Raw genomic sequence first — 17,148 nt, 5'->3', positions numbered from 1 at the left:
TGGTTGTCTCATTTCAAGTTTTAGAGGGTTGCAGGTTTGAATCCCCATCACACCAAACATGTTTGCCCTTTCAACTGTGGGGGTGTTATAATGTGACAATCAATCCCACTATTCATTGGTAAAAGAGTAGTCCAAGAGGTGGCAGTGGGTGTTGATGACTAGCTGCCTTCCCTCTAGTTTTACACTGCTAAATTAGGAACGGCTAGTACAGTTAGCCCTCGTGTAGCTTTGTAAAAAATTCAAAACAGTCATTTCAAGTTTGGGCTGGGCGTAACTCAGTGCTGTGGTGTCAGTAAAATAACAGTCAACCCTATTGTTGGATTAAGAGCAGCTGTGCAAATGGCAGCTGCTACTGACTGTATGTTTTTGCAGTTTAGCATGGCTGCACTTAAACTCTAGAGGTCTCTGACTGTTACATTTAGTCCACTTGTATGTGAGGTGCCATTTCAGTTGAAATATCCAATTTCACCTTAGATAGACAGATGGATTAAAGGACCTTTATTACACACAGACTTTCAGTTATACAGTCATAAAATATTGACCATTGTACTTTTCTGCAAGGCTGCTTAAAGTCATATTTTACTTTCATATTTATTTTTTATCTAAAATTAATATATATGGAAATGTTTTAATCAGACTAATTTATATAATTTTTTCTCTTCCACGTACTATCTAGTTAACTTACTTGTGTACTTCTGTTGATGCAAAAATAATATTAATAGTCCCCCCTGTATATTTTTCCCATGTACATCTTCTCAAATTGTAATATATGTCAAAAAACCTGAATTATTCACTCTTCAGTGAATCCTCCAGTGGAACGATGGTAATTCTGCAGATTTATAACACTTACAAACTGTGTTTTGATACCTGTTGTGAGCACAGAACAGATAGGTGTAGCTTTTTATACAACTACAAACAAATAAAACTAAAGGTTTGTTACAGGAAAAGCATTTAAATTATGGTTTTGAACTGAATGAAATTTATATTTTGTGGTTCTGTATTTATTAAACTTTCACAAAGCTTGTTCTTCTATAGTTTAAGGTGTATTCTCTTACAAATTATTCACACAAAATTTATGAAATAAACATACATAGGAACTGGGTTTTGTGGAAAATAAATATTACATCAAGTTCAGTGATTGTTAAAAATATCTTTCACTTTGAATCATTAAGAGTTTTTGTAGAAATACTTCTTAAAATATTTTGTAATGAGTTCAAAGCTGTCAGTGATGTAGTAGATGGTTATATAAAATGATAAATATTCGTTGAAAGTGTAAGAGGTCCTTTGTTCAATACCAGAACATATAATGCTAAAATCTGGATTTTGATACTCACTAAGGGCATGGCACAGATAGCCCATTGTGTAGCTTCATGATTAACTACAAACAAACATTACTGTGAATGTACATATGAATAATGCATGTAGATAAAGTTTATTCTCTAGTTATTCTAAATTGAAAGTGTTTCAGGTCTCACAGGTGGATTAGCAGCTCCACTTGTGGCAGCTGGAGCCGGTGCTGTAATTGGAACTGCGGGAGCTGCAGCTTTGGGATCTGCAGCAGGAGTAGCTATCATTGGTTCCCTCTTTGGTGTTGCTGGTGCAGGATTGACAGGTAGGTGATCCTTGAAATTTGATTGGAGGATGTGACAAGCTAAGATTTTAAGTACCATTTGATCCTTGAAACTTGATTGGAGAATGTGATAAGCTAAGATTTTAAGTACCATTTGATCCTTGAAATTTGATTGGAGGATGTGATAAGCTAAGATTTTAAGTACCATTTGATCCTTGAAATTTGATTGGAGAATGTGGTAAGCTAAGATTATACGTACCATTTGATCCTTGAAACTTGATTGGAGAATGTGATAAGCTAAGATTATAAGTACCATTTGATCCTTGAAATTTGATTGAAGAATGTGGTAAGCTAAGATTATACGTACCATTTGATCCTTGAAACTTGATTGGAGAATGTGATAAGCTAAGATTATAAGTACCATTTGATCCTTGAAACTTTATTGGAGAATGTGATAAGCTAAGATTTTAAGTACCATTTGATCCTTGAAATTTGATTGGAGGATGTGATAAGCTAAGATTTTAAGTACCATTTGATCCTTGAAATTTGATTGGAGAATGTGATAAGCTAGGATTTTAAGTACCATTTGATCCTTGAAACTTGATTGGAGAATGTGATAAGCTGAGATTTTAAGTACCATTTGATCCTTGAAATTTGATTGGAGAATGTGATTAGCTAGGATTTTAAGTACCATTTGATCCTTGAAACTTGATTGGAGAATGTGATAAGCTGAGATTTTAAGTACCATTTGATCCTTGAAATTTGATTGGAGAATGTGATAAGCTAAGATTTTAAGTACCATTTGATCCTTGAAATGTGATTGGAGGATGTGATAAGCTAAGATTTTAAGTACCATTTGATCCTTGAAATTTGATTGGAGAATGTGGTAAGCTAAGATTATACGTACCATTTGATCCTTGAAACTTGATTGGAGAATGTGATAAGCTAAGATTATAAGTACCATTTGATCCTTGAAATTTGATTGAAGAATGTGGTAAGCTAAGATTATACGTACCATTTGATCCTTGAAACTTGATTGGAGAATGTGATAAGCTAAGATTATAAGTACCATTTGATCCTTGAAATGTGATTGAAGAATGTGGTAAGCTAAGATTATACGTACCATTTGATCCTTGAAACTTGATTGGAGAATGTGATAAGCTAAGATTATAAGTACCATTTGATCCTTGAAACTTGATTGGAGAATGTGATAAGCTAAGATTTTAAGTACCATTTGATCCTTGAAATTTGATTGGAGAATGTGGTAAGCTAAGATTATAAGTACCATTTGATCCTTGAAACTTGATTGGAGAATGTGATAAGCTAAGATTATAAGTACCATTTGATCCTTGAAACTTGATTGGAGAATGTGATAAGCTAAGATTATAAGTACCATTTGATCCTTGAAACTTGATTGGAGAATGTGATAAGCTAAGATAATAAGTACTATTTGATCCTTGAAACTTTATTGGAGAATGTGATAAGCTAAGATTTTAAGTACCATTTGATCCTTGAAATTTGATTGGAGGATGTGATAAGCTAAGATTTTAAGTACCATTTGATCCTTGAAATTTGATTGGAGAATGTGATAAGCTAGGATTTTAAGTACCATTTGATCCTTGAAACTTGATTGGAGAATGTGATAAGCTGAGATTTTAAGTACCATTTGATCCTTGAAATTTGATTGGAGAATGTAATAAGCTAGGATTTTAAGTACCATTTGATCCTTGAAACTTGATTGGAGAATGTGATAAGCTGAGATTTTAAGTACCATTTGATCCTTGAAATTTGATTGGAGAATGTGATAAGCTAGGATTTTAAGTACCATTTGATCCTTGAAATTTGATTGGAGGATGTGATAAGCTAAGATTATAAGTACCATTTGATCCTTGAAACTTGATTGGAGAATGTGATAAGCTAAGATTTTAAGTACCATTTGATCATTGAAATTTGATTGGAGGATGTGATAAGCTAAGATTTTAAGTACCATTTGATCCTTGAAATTTGATTGGAGAATGGGGTAAGCTAAGATTTTAAATACCATTTGATCCTTGAAACTTGATTGGAGAATGTGATAAGCTGAGATTTTAAGTACCATTTGATCCTTGAAATTTGATTGGAGAATGTGATAAGCTAAGATTATACGTACCATTTGATCCTTGAAACTTGATTGGAGAATGTGATAAGCTAAGATTATAAGTACCATTTGATCCTTGAAATTTGATTGAAGAATGTGGTAAGCTAAGATTATACGTACCATTTGATCCTTGAAACTTGATTGGAGAATGTGATAAGCTAAGATAATAAGTACCATTTGATCCTTGAAACTTTATTGGAGAATGTGATAAGCTAAGATTTTAAGTACCATTTGATCCTTGAAATTTGATTGGAGAATGTGATAAGCTAGGATTTTAAGTACCATTTGATCCTTGAAATTTGATTGGAGGATGTGATAAGCTAAGATTTTAAGTACCATTTGATCCTTGAAATTTGATTGGAGGATGTGATAAGCTAAGATTATACGTACCATTTGATCCTTGAAACTTGATTGGAGAATGTGATAAGCTAAGATTATAAGTACCATTTGATCCTTGAAATTTGATTGAAGAATGTGGTAAGCTAAGATTATACGTACCATTTGATCCTTGAAACTTGATTGGAGAATGTGATAAGCTAAGATTATAAGTACCATTTGATCCTTGAAATTTGATTGAAGAATGTGGTAAGCTAAGATTATAATGCACCATTTGATCCTTGAAACTTGATTGGAGAATGTGATAAGCTAAGATTATAAGTACCATTTGATCCTTGAAACTTGATTGGAGAATGTGATAAGCTAAGATTTTAAGTACCATTTGATCCTTGAAATTTGATTGGAGAATGTGGTAAGCTAAGATTATAAGTACCATTTGATCCTTGAAACTTGATTGGAGAATGTGATAAGCTAAGATTATAAGTACCATTTGATCCTTGAAACTTGATTGGAGAATGTGATAAGCTAAGATTATAAGTACCATTTGATCCTTGAAACTTGATTGGAGAATGTGATAAGCTAAGATAATAAGTACTATTTGATCCTTGAAACTTTATTGGAGAATGTGATAAGCTAAGATTTTAAGTACCATTTGATCCTTGAAATTTGATTGGAGGATGTGATAAGCTAAGATTTTAAGTACCATTTGATCCTTGAAACTTGATTGGAGAATGTGATAAGCTGAGATTTTAAGTACCATTTGATCCTTGAAATTTGATTGGAGAATGTGATAAGCTAGGATTTTAAGTACCATTTGATCCTTGAAACTTGATTGGAGAATGTGATAAGCTGAGATTTTAAGTACCATTTGATCCTTGAAATTTGATTGGAGAATGTGATAAGCTAGGATTTTAAGTACCATTTGATCCTTGAAATTTGATTGGAGGATGTGATAAGCTAAGATTATAAGTACCATTTGATCCTTGAAACTTGATTGGAGAATGTGATAAGCTAAGATTTTAAGTACCATTTGATCCTTGAAATTTGATTGGAGGATGTGATAAGCTAAGATTTTAAGTACCATTTGATCCTTGAAATTTGATTGGAGAATGTGGTAAGCTAAGATTTTAAGTACCATTTGATCCTTGAAACTTGATTGGAGAATGTGATAAGCTGAGATTTTAAGTACCATTTGATCCTTGAAATTTGATTGGAGAATGTGATAAGCTAAGATTATACGTACCATTTGATCCTTGAAACTTGATTGGAGAATGTGATAAGCTAAGATTATAAGTACCATTTGATCCTTGAAATTTGATTGAAGAATGTGGTAAGCTAAGATTATACGTACCATTTGATCCTTGAAACTTGATTGGAGAATGTGATAAGCTAAGATAATAAGTACCATTTGATCCTTGAAACTTTATTGGAGAATGTGATAAGCTAAGATTTTAAGTACCATTTGATCCTTGAAATTTGATTGGAGAATGTGATAAGCTAGGATTTTAAGTACCATTTGATCCTTGAAATTTGATTGGAGGATGTGATAAGCTAAGATTTTAAGTACCATTTGATCCTTGAAATTTGATTGGAGGATGTGATAAGCTAAGATTTTAAGTACCATTTGATCCTTGAAATTTGATTGGAGAATGTGATAAGCTGAGATTTTAAGTACCATTTGATCCTTGAAATTTGATTGGAGAATGTGATAAGCTAGGATTTTAAGTACCATTTGATCCTTGAAACTTGATTGGAGAATGTGATAAGCTGAGATTTTAAGTACCATTTGATCCTTGAAACTTGATTGGAGAATGTGATAAGCTGAGATTTTAAGTACCATTTGATCCTTGAAATTTGATTGGAGAATGTGATAAGCTAGGATTTTAAGTACCATTTGATCCTTGAAACTTGATTGGAGAATGGGATAAGCTAAGATTTTAAGTACCATTTGATCCTTGAAATTTTCTAAGATTCTGATGAGTTTCATCTCAAAATTTAGAAGTATATCTTATTTTCTAATTAAGTAAAAATTTAATAAATATACACTAAAATAATTAATAATTATGAAATTACTGTTCTATTTTCTTCACTCCAGGATATAACATTTGTGTTCTTAAATAAAAGAGTTTAAATTAAATTATAATTTTTTCTTATAAAAAAGTAGGTGTGGATATTTCTAAACAAGCTTTATATTCAGAATTGAAATAGAAAATAACCTATACTAAATTTTATTTATAAACTATCTGTAATAACAGGGTTGCGAGTTGTTAGTTTCTGTTTTGGTTGTTACTTTACAGGGTACAAAATGAAGAAGAGAGTTGGAGATATTGAAGAATTTGCTTTTGATGTTCTCACCGAGGGAAATGAACTACATGTAACTTTAGCTGTTTCTGGCTGGTTGTCAGAAAGGTCTTCAGGTTTGGGACAGATTTTACTTGCTCTGTTAATTTTAATTGTAGAGTGTATTACTACTTATATTGAAGGATATTTGGGTAATTGATTGCTTTTGGTGTACGGGGTTCTCAGAAGAAGAATGTTGATTTCTTTTGCGTTTTTAATGGAGTTGTGGTGACATGAACATTTATCTTAAGTATAGCCATCTTGTACAAAAGCCATCAAATTTTGTGTCATTTGGGTGGACTTAATGTTCTATTGTTTCTCTCCAGTGTGCATACCTTATCTGGGTGCTTTTTATGTTTTGTACGTTATTGGGGTTTATTACAAAAATATGTTAAATACACATGTGCACTGCAGATGTAAGCTGTTGGAAGTGATTGAACCATTTAACACTGCAGGTTGATTAGTTTCAAGATAGGTATTTCAAAACCTAATGTAAACCAGATGTACTATTTTGTAATTGGTAGACTTTTCTGTGCTTGGGTTACTACTTCCTAACCAAATAAGAAACAAATCTACAGCTCTATAGTGCAGTTGACCAATTGTCTCTCCTCTAGTCTACCTGATCAAAGTTAGGGATGGTTATATGCATAAGGTGATATTACACCTCTGAGCACAAGTTCAGAGTATACCTGCATCAGTTAACAAATCAGAGGAAGTTAGTTGCTAAGTTGTTTCTTGCTACTTTTTGAATTAAGCACAGTGAGACTAAACAGGTTAAAATTTCTGGCACATGTTTTCATCAAATTTTGTGTGATTTGGGTGTTTTTGTTTATGTACTGGAGTTATTATATTTGTGTAGATTAAGAAACAAGAAATGTAAAAATGAATCTATTAAATATGATGGCAATTGAATGCAAATACTTCTATACCCAACAGGATATTTAACTTTAGCTAAAGAATAAATTATCAATGCTGTAGATTATCCATTGCCAAAGTAGCAAACAACCTTTGTTTTTTTCCCTGGAAACCAAAAATATTGCCTCAATGTGTTTTCTCAAAGAACAAAAAATACACAGTGTGTTAAAACTCTTCCAAAACAATTACTCTTTGATTATTTATTTACATTTCATAATTGTTATTCTTTTTTTCTAGTTTGTATGTGAACCTCATAAACAATTTACAACGTGTAGTGTTTTAGTAGAACGTAACACGTTATAAAGTGTAGTGCAGTACTTTATTCAAATATGAACCAAAACTGCATTTTCTGTTTGAGCTTTTTTGTATTAATCTGACAAAATCATTAAAAAGACCTTTTAATATATTTTTATTCAGAGGCCTTTCAAAGGCCATGGCATACTCTGCTGCATTCAAGGGAGCAGTACTGTCTGCGGTACGAGTCATCTTACCTTCATGATCTGGGAAAGGCCATGGACTACCTCTTCAGCTTTGCTGTCACAATGGCAGCTCAAGAAGCTCTTAAATATACTATTCTGTCTGGTCAGTACTGGTCAGAATGTCGTACCTAGGAGTGTTCTGAGTATTTAAAAATAAATGTGAAAGTAAACTTTACTTTAATGTAATAATTTAATAGAGTGATGCTCTGTGTATGTTGTGTTTCACATGGAAGACGAAAAACATTTTTTAAAAAAAGCTACAATTATTTTTACAATTTTATCTCCTGACTGGTTCTTCTTGCATCTCAAAAGACTCTTGGTACTTTTGTACGCATATTCAGTTAAATATATTAATGTGATCTGACTTAACTAGATAAATACACCAAGAGTGCCATGAGATTTAGGAATAATCATTTAGAAAAAATAAATGCTTGTTATTGGTCATCCTGATAGAAGGAACTTTGATAGTAACTAATATTACAAAATGTAATCCAGCATTAAAATATAAAGTTACGAGTTAATTAAACTTATTTTACATTAAGTGTTTATGTTATGAGTAATTGAAATATGTAGTGCAATTGATACGTAATTTGGAATTCTTTATTAATAGATTCTAATAAGTAAGTAACCTGAACAACACAAGTACCCATACTTAATTACTAGAAAACTTAACCTGTCCTAATATGAATCATAAAGCCATGATAAACATTAACGAATGAGTTCAGTTAGTGAGTTCCACCTACAACACACACTTCTACTTTATTGAGAAATTTTCAAAACTGACTGGAAGATAAGGCTCATAGTTCAGCTTAAGATGTAATAAAAAAAAAAAAAAAAGAAAAGAAAATCTTTATGTTATTCTAATATCTTAAAAATGCATGGTGGAAATTTCTTAATCTAACATTTTGGCTTGTGGTAGCATGCTGAGAATGCTAACCATCTTTATCATAGACCAGACCTTGAGTTTAGTATATGGTATTTACTTTTTGTCACACTATCTTGATAAATATAAAATGTTTAGTAGTTATGGATTTGATTTTTTTTTTGAGCTCACAACAAAAAAAATAAGAAATTCATTTAAATTGCAAGCATAAAATGTTATTTAAAAAGTGAACACAAAAATTCATTTGTGAAGTAAGCACATTCTGTAATATATCTGATGACTGTGATACGGTGAACAGGTTTGATAGCAGCGATCACTTGGCCTGCGACTTTGATAACAGCTGCTGGAGTTATAGATAACCCTTGGAGTGTCTGTATAAATCGTTCTGCTGAGGTTGGAAAACATCTAGCAGAAGTCCTTATCAGTCGACATCAGGCAAGTCCGATCATACAGAATGGACAGAAAGAAAATTATCAGCTTTTTAATTATTTATTTAGTTGTTGGAATTTTATTATGATTAATTTTTCAGGCAAGAAAGATGTTAATTTTATTTTAAAATTTTGCTTACAGCTCTATTATTTGGAGTTTTCTTTTTGTGTCTTGTAGTTTCAGGTTAATAAAAAGTTTCTCAGTCATTAATTTAAATTCTTATATTTTTAATCTTTTAAACCAAATATTTTCTCAGTGATGTTATTCAGATGACAAATCATTCTTCTTGTTTATATTAGGCCTATACTCAAGTTGTTTCAGTAAAGTAACTAGATTGGCTGTTACAGACTTGCAGTCAGTACTTGCTTATATTAGGTCTGTCCCTGAGCTATTTCAACAAAGTGGTTAGATTACTACAGGCTTACAGTCAGTACTTGTTTTTATTAGGCCTATCCCTAAGTTGTTTCAACAAAGTGGTTAGATTGTTACAGACTTAGTCAGTACTTGTTTATATTAAGCCTATCCCTGAGCTGTTTCAACAAAGTGGTTAGATTACTACAGGCTTACAGTCAGTACTTGTTTTTATTAGGCCTATCCCTAAGTTGTTTCAACAAAGTGGTTAGATTGTTACAGACTTAGTCAGTACTTGTTTATATTAAGCCTATCCCTGAGCTATTTCAACAAAGTGGTTAGATTGCTACAGGCTTACAGTCAGTACTTGTTTATATTAGGCCTATCCCTCAGCTGTTTCAATGAAACGGTTAAATCGTTACAGGCTTACAATCACAAATATTAATTTATATACCTTGGTTTTACATGCTTTTCTTTATTTTAAGCATTGTCAGCATCGTTTTTGATGGTCTTGAAAAACTTTTTAAAATATGTGACTAAGCTTTCTTGTTAAGATACTCTAAGAGAGGTGGATTCACTAATAGATATAAAACAATTTTAACTAGTATTAAATGTATGAATTTATCATAAAGTCTGTACATAATCTAGCTAATTTTATGTACTAGTCTAAGACAAAAAGATGTAATAATTAGAATTCATGAGTTTGATACATTTTCCATTAGTTACCTGGCATGGCCAGGTGGCTAAGGCATTCGACTCATAATCTGTTGGTCGTGGGTTCGACCATGTTATAACATGAGAGTCAGTCCCGCTATTTGTTGGGAAAAAGAGTAGCCCATAGTTCTCAGTAGGTGGTGATGACTAGCTGCCTTCCCTCTAGTCTTATGCTGCTAAATTAGAGACAGCTAGCACATATAGTCCTCAAATAGCTTTGTGCAAAATTGAAAAAACAAACGAACTTTCTCCATTAGTAATATTTTCAACTATCATCCCAGCAATATATCTCCATATTAGGCCCACTCAGAAGTGCTGTAAGTAAGAACAACATATTAAATCAGTTATATTCATTATTGCATTAATTTATATTTTTAATCTGTGCAGGTTATCATATTTTGATCAAAACTTAAAGATAATTTGGACATTATGTGAGGTACTTCAGTGATTAACTTGTAATTAACAGAATAGCCACAAGTCTGCTGTATATATATTTGCTGTTATCAAGATAAAATTGTTATGAAATTTGTAATGAATTGCACAGTAACTAATAATTATTTTACTTTTAGATATGTCTCCCTGTATGTTGAAAGCAGTCTCAATTAAATATTTAAATCAGTTTTCATAAGCATACTTAGGATAATTATTTGTCTATCAGCAGGGATTCTACGTTTTAGTAAATTGTGCATCATTAACATTTTGCTCACAAAAATTTGTAGTTTTAAAATACTCTTAGATATTGTATACAGTATTGTAGAAGAACAACTAACACAGCATCAAGTTCTCTTCTTCTCATTTGTAAATTTCTATTTAAATTTGTACAGAAATAACTTATGTTTTCTCAATAAATGCAGTTAAGTATGTTTAAAACTAACTTTATGATCATATTTTAAACATTAGCATAATGTGACTCCATACACGTGTATTGTTAAGTATTATAATTTATCTTGTAGAAGTGTCCAGTTCGTCATGTTACATGTTATAATTTCAGATAGCCTGAAACTGAGTTTAATTTTAATTTAGAAGATAATTAAATGTCGAGATGTATCAGATTTATGATGTTTGTCGACAAGATTGACGTGCACAGTTTTCTTTCTCAATACAAATATATTTTAATGTACAAACAATAATACAATTTATAACAACTGTTGATTTAAATTGTTTATATACAAAAGTTTTATGAACTTACAAACAATATTGAATCTTCTCTCTTGTCTGGAACAGAATATTTTATTGATAGTTTAATAAGCAACTTGATCTCAAATTAATACAATTGGTACAATTCACTTAACTGGGAGTTAGCTAGCTCTTCGCTGATCACGTGAATTTTTCATTGCTTGAGTTCTACCATGTCTTCATAAAAATACTAACATCTGATGATGTTGAAAACATTGTCTTCATGTGACAGTAATTCCCGTACGAGTATTACAGTCTGATTAGACGTCTCAAGGTTAATGTTACTCGTACGAATATTAATGAGTTAAATCACATTAAATGTGTAATGTATGTTTTAAGTAATGTGAAGAAACTGTGTTTAGAAATGTGATGTCCAGATGGTGCTTGTTTGTAGTTAACATTAAACCCCACAACTGTTTAACTTTACTTGGTTAGAGGACTTTTGAAAGAGCAGTTTTTGTTTTCGTAAGAGACAGTTTGAAACTGACAAACACTTAACTGAAAATGTGGAGTCTTGGATGTCCAAGTTATTGCTAACAGTTTTACAAATTCTGCACCATGTACGTTTCCTCAAGGACAGAATGAAGCTTTGGTTTCAGTTTTGGTTATTAAAAACACTGACTAGGATTCAAGATCTCTTGTTCTTAACATGCCTTCTTTTATCTAAACATGTGTGGAATTTCTAGAAATAAAAATATAGAATGTATGTGAGCAGCTTTTCCCAATAAATTACAATCATTGTAAAATTTAAACTTCTTTTAGGGAAAGAGACCTGTGACTTTGATTGGGTTCAGTCTCGGTGCTAGAGTCATATATTACTGTCTGCAGGAAATGGCAAAACGAAAAGGTTAGGCTTTTTAATTATTCTGATCTTTTGTGGATTTGAGTCTGAAACTGTACATGAAATATAGTTTAAAAAGTTTGTTTTCAGTAGCATGTCACTAAATCATTTCATTTTAACATAGATCAAGAACTTTTGTTCTTTGGTATATTTTTTTTTCGGCTGAGTATTTATGATGAAACTTAGTTGAATGGATGGCAACTGCCTGTTGTAATAACAAAAGTATTCAGTTTCTGAAGATCAAATGTGGAAGACTTTCAAACATTGTCCCGTATACTTGTGTTTCTACAACAGGCAGTTGCTGTCTATTCGACTACTTTTTTTCTCATTCAGTGTAAAATGTGTAGCAACTGAAGAAACTAAGTGTGTTGAACTGTAAAAGTTGATTTTAAATTTGCAGGTTGTGAAGGAATAATCCAAGATGCTATCTTACTTGGTGCTCCAGTTGGAGCCAGTGTGTCTCACTGGAAGTCATTAGGGAGAGTTATCAGTGGTCGAGTGGTGAATGGTTATTGTTGGTGAGCGCACTTATAAGTTTTAACCTGTTTCTTATATATTAAGTAAAGGTGTTCAGCATTTAACAATTAGTGACTTATTCAATCTTTTAATGTTTTTTTGACAAATAATATGCTGTTATATTTGTATTTATACCATGTGCCCTGTTGCTATAAATTCTTGTAGTTCAAAGTTAGGGATGACAGCAGAGGGCCTTAATAGTTTTGCCATAAATACAAGACATACAAATCAAAATGATGAAATTTTTACTGGTCAACTTTGCTAACATTGAAACAATTACTTCGTTTAGTTGTTAACCAGAAAGATTAAAGGAGCCTAACTAAGTTTGGTAAACTAGTGTAAACTTTTTAGAGATTTGTGTTGTTAAAAATATCTGTTTTTTAAATTATATGAAACTTATTTAGTATGTTGAGGTAATTTTTGTTTCTAGTGGACAGTTTTAAAAGTTTAATAGTTTTTGCTGAATGCAATGTAATTATTCATACATTTAGAGAATGTAGCTTCGTAAGGTTATGAAGTCTATTTTATTACAATAATAAACCCCCTTACAAACCTGAATATTTTCAAATTATATGCAAGTTAAGAGTAAGCTGTCTGTATAGAGAACTGTGTAACCTGGCATCTGAGAAATTATTAAATGTAGATATATTTTGTTTGCACTATTCAAGCATTTAATAAAGAAATATCCTTTTAAAGATATGACCATTCATTCCCAGGTTTAATGGACTAGTTTCCAAGCTGACTGATTAATCTGTTATCACAACTATCTCTCACACAGATTATCTGTATTATTTACACACAGTTGTTTTGTTTCCCATATTACACAAATTCTTGACTCTGCAAGAATAATATCAAAGTTATTACAGCATGGCGATAATATCTAAGGTTAACTTAATACTAGTTGAAAGATCATTGTGATAGAATGAGACCCTCGACTTTTATGCAAGTCATGGTTTTGAGGAATGAAATCTTAATCCCCAACCTACCTTAAAGGAACCTGCAGATGCCCTACTATAAAGACTTGAAACAGTTCTAATAGCTAAAGGCAGAACTAAACATGTTAACTGGCCACTCCCATTGGATATTTCTTCTTTGTGTGTGTGTGTCCAAGAGCTATCTTTTTGTAGTTTGACTACATTCACAACTTGTCCTAATTCTATATAGTGGGGACTGGTTGCTGAAATTTCTTTACCGTACATCTTCGGCAACACTTAAAATAGCAGGACTTCAACCAGTGAGGTGGGATGACAGGAGAATGTGTAATGTTGATTTGAGTAGTGTGGTAAGTTAAACATAAATAGTGCAGTCAAATAATAATTCTAGCTAAACCTTGCTTGTGTATTTACTAATGACATTTAAAGATTCTGCAACAAATGATGTTTATTTAGCTGTTGTATTTTAGCTATGGCCAAAAGTTCTTTTTATTAGCACAACTGTAGAAATTAGAAGTTACATGAAGAAGACAAACTAGCACAACTGTTAAGTGATCATTAGAGGCAGTTTTCTCACTTTGTGCTGGGTAAAGACAGGGGTTTTATTAAGATAAGGTAGTATTTATTATATTTGTAGAAAAGATCCCAAAATGATTGCCGAAACGTTTTCAAAGGTAACAGAATCATATACAAGAGGGTCAGTACATTTTATTGAGAAATCTCAGTGTAACTACTAATTTCTACAGTCTTGTTAGTTTGTCTTCTTTCTGTAACTACTAATATCTACAGTCTTGTTAGTTTGTCTTCTTCCTGTAACTACCAATTTCTACAGTCTTGTTAGTTTGTCTTCTTCCTGTAACTACTAATATCTACAGTCTTGTTAGTTTGTCTTCTTCCTGTAACTACCAATTTCTACAGTCTTGTTAGTTTGTCTTCTTCCTGTAACTACTAATATCTACAGTCTTGTTAGTTTGTCTTCTTCCTGTAACTACCAATTTCTACAGTCTTGTTAGTTTGTCTTCTTCCTGTAACTACTAATATCTACAGTCTTGTTAGTTTGTCTTCTTCCTGTAACTACCAATTTCTACAGTCTTGTTAGTTTGTCTTCTTCCTGTAACTACTAATTTCTACAGTCTTGTTTGTTTGTCTTCTTCCTGTAACTACTAATTTCTACAGTCTTGTTAGTTTGTCTTCTTCCTGTAACATCTAATTTTTACAGTTTTGTTAGTTTGTCTTCTTCCTGTAACTTCTAATTTTTACAGTTTTGTTAGTTTGTCTTCTTCCTGTAACTGCTAATTTCTACAGTTTTGTTAGTTTGTCTTCTTCCTGTAACTACTAATTTCTACAGTCTTGTTAGTTTTTCTTCTTCCTGTAACTACTAATTTCTATAGTCGTGTTTGTTTGTCTTCTTCCTGTAACTACTAATTTCTACAGTCTTGTTAGTTTGTCTTCTTCCTGTAACTACTAATTCCTACAGTCTTGTCAGTTTTTCTTCTTCCTGTAACTACTAATTTCTACAGTCGTGGTTGTTTGTCTTCTTCCTGTAACTACTAATTTCTACAGTCTTGTTAGTGTCTTCTTCCTGTAACTACTAATTTCTACAGTTTTGTTAGTTTGTCTTCTTCCTGTAACTACTAATTTCTACAGTCTTGTTAGTTTGTCTTCTTCCTGTAACTACTAATTTCTACAGTCTTGTTAGTTTGTCTTCTTCCTGTAACTACTAATTCCTACAGTCTTGTTAGTTTTTCTTCTTCCTGTAACTACTAATTTCTACAGTCTTGTTAGTTTGTCTTCTTCCTGTAACTGCTAATTTCTACAGTTTTATTAGTTTTTCTTCTTCCTGTAACTACTAATTTCTACAGTCGTGTTTGTTTGTCTTCTTCCTGTAACTACTAATTTCTACAGTCTTGTTAGTGTCTTCTTCCTGTAACTACTAATTCCTACAGTCTTGTTAGTTTTTCTTCTTCCTGTAACTACTAATTTCTACAGTCTTGTTAGTTTTTCTTCTTCCTGTAACTACTAATTTCTACAGTCGTGTTTGTTTGTCTTTTTCCTGTAACTACTAATTTCTACAGTCTTGTTAGTTTGTCTTCTTCCTGTAACTACTAATTTCTACAGTCTTGTTAGTTTGTCTTCTTCCTGTAACTACTAATTTCTACAGTCTTGTTAGTTTTTCTTCTTCCTGTAACTACTAATTTCTACAGTCTTGTTAGTTTTTCTTCTTCCTGTAACTACTAATTTCTACAGTCGTGCAAGTTTGTCTTCTTCCTGTAACTACTAATTTCTACAGTCGTGTTTGTTTGTCTTCTTCCTGTAACTACTAATTTCTACAGTCTTGTTAGTTTGTCTTCTTCCTGTAACTACTAATTTCTACAGTCGTGCAAGTTTGTCTTCTTCCTGTAACTACTAATTTCTACAGTCTTGTTTGTTTGTCTTCTTCCTGTAACTACTAATTTCTACAGTCGTGTTAGTTTGTCTTCTTCCTGTAACTACTAATTTCTACAGTCGTGTTAGTTTGTCTTCTTCCTGTAACTACTAATTTCTACAGTTGTGCTAATAAAAAGAACTTTTGGCCTTAGCTGAAATGCAAAAGCTAAATAAACCTCATTTGTTGCAAGGTAGCAGTGTAAAAAGAGCAACACATGTATGGATATAATGATAAACTTTAACTTTTATGTACAACTGGACAAGTTGGCCAAATATAACATTATGTAAATTTTAAACTTATCCAGATAAATCATCATTTATTTCTCCTACTTCTGTGTTGCTTCACTCTTTTGTATCACAAAATGCAGTGTAAAAGCCTTTCATTTCTCTGCTTAGTGAAACTCGTGTATAGACATTTTTATGTATTTAATTACTGAAGCTTTTATTAAATATAAAATTATTTCATATTATTTTCATTACGAGGGCTGTTCAAAAAATACGTGGACTGCTTGAATTGCGCGGTTCCAGTTGGTTCCAGTGGAATCCGCTTGGTATCGCCAGGTTTACACAGATCAGCTGATTACGATGCCATTTCCTGATTGCAGATATCTTCATTTGTGTATTAGCTACGTGGTTTTAAGTGAAGTGCGATTTTTTCATTTGGCAGATTTCAGAATGAATGACCTGAAGGAGCAACGACTTACTGTGAAATTTTGTGTTAAACTTGGAAAATCTGCGACTGAAACTTTTGCTATGCTTAACACAGCTTACGGTGATGTTGCTATGAAGCGTACGGCATGTTTCAAGTGGCATGAACGTTTTAAGGATGGTCGACAGTCCATTGGAGATGATGAGGATAATGGACGTTCTTCCACATCAACTGACGACCCACACGTTGACAAAATCAACACCCTGGTGCGGGCAAATCGACGTCTGACTGTCAGGGAGCTTGCTGAAGAGTGTGGGATATCAGTTGGATCTTGTTACGAGATTTTGACCGAAGAATGAAGATGCACCGCATTTCTGCAAAATTCAGCCGTCAGAACTCATGAGTTTTTGGCCAAACACTAGATCACTGTTCTTCCCCACCCCCTACTCACCT

At 32.3% G+C, this 17,148-nt stretch overlaps 1 protein-coding gene across 1 annotated transcript in view; it reads left to right on the top strand.

Annotated features, from left to right (window-relative positions):
- Positions 1 to 17,148, top strand: part of LOC143254100 (transmembrane and coiled-coil domain-containing protein 4-like) — a 37,341-nt gene that overhangs the window by 16,126 nt on the left and 4,067 nt on the right. The window contains exons 7-13 of the mRNA XM_076508874.1: positions 1,469 to 1,612; positions 6,341 to 6,460; positions 7,716 to 7,880; positions 8,959 to 9,095; positions 12,093 to 12,177; positions 12,572 to 12,689; positions 13,852 to 13,969. Coding sequence (XP_076364989.1) covers positions 1,469 to 1,612; positions 6,341 to 6,460; positions 7,716 to 7,880; positions 8,959 to 9,095; positions 12,093 to 12,177; positions 12,572 to 12,689; positions 13,852 to 13,969 — 887 coding nt within the window. The remainder of the gene's footprint in view (positions 1 to 1,468; positions 1,613 to 6,340; positions 6,461 to 7,715; positions 7,881 to 8,958; positions 9,096 to 12,092; positions 12,178 to 12,571; positions 12,690 to 13,851; positions 13,970 to 17,148) is intronic.

This window comes from Tachypleus tridentatus, chromosome 6, assembly GCF_004210375.1.
Source record: "Tachypleus tridentatus isolate NWPU-2018 chromosome 6, ASM421037v1, whole genome shotgun sequence".
Classification (NCBI taxonomy): Eukaryota; Metazoa; Arthropoda; class Merostomata; order Xiphosura; family Limulidae; genus Tachypleus; species Tachypleus tridentatus.
Note: the sequence above shows the minus strand (reverse complement) of the source record. Positions and strands in the feature narration are given on the sequence as shown.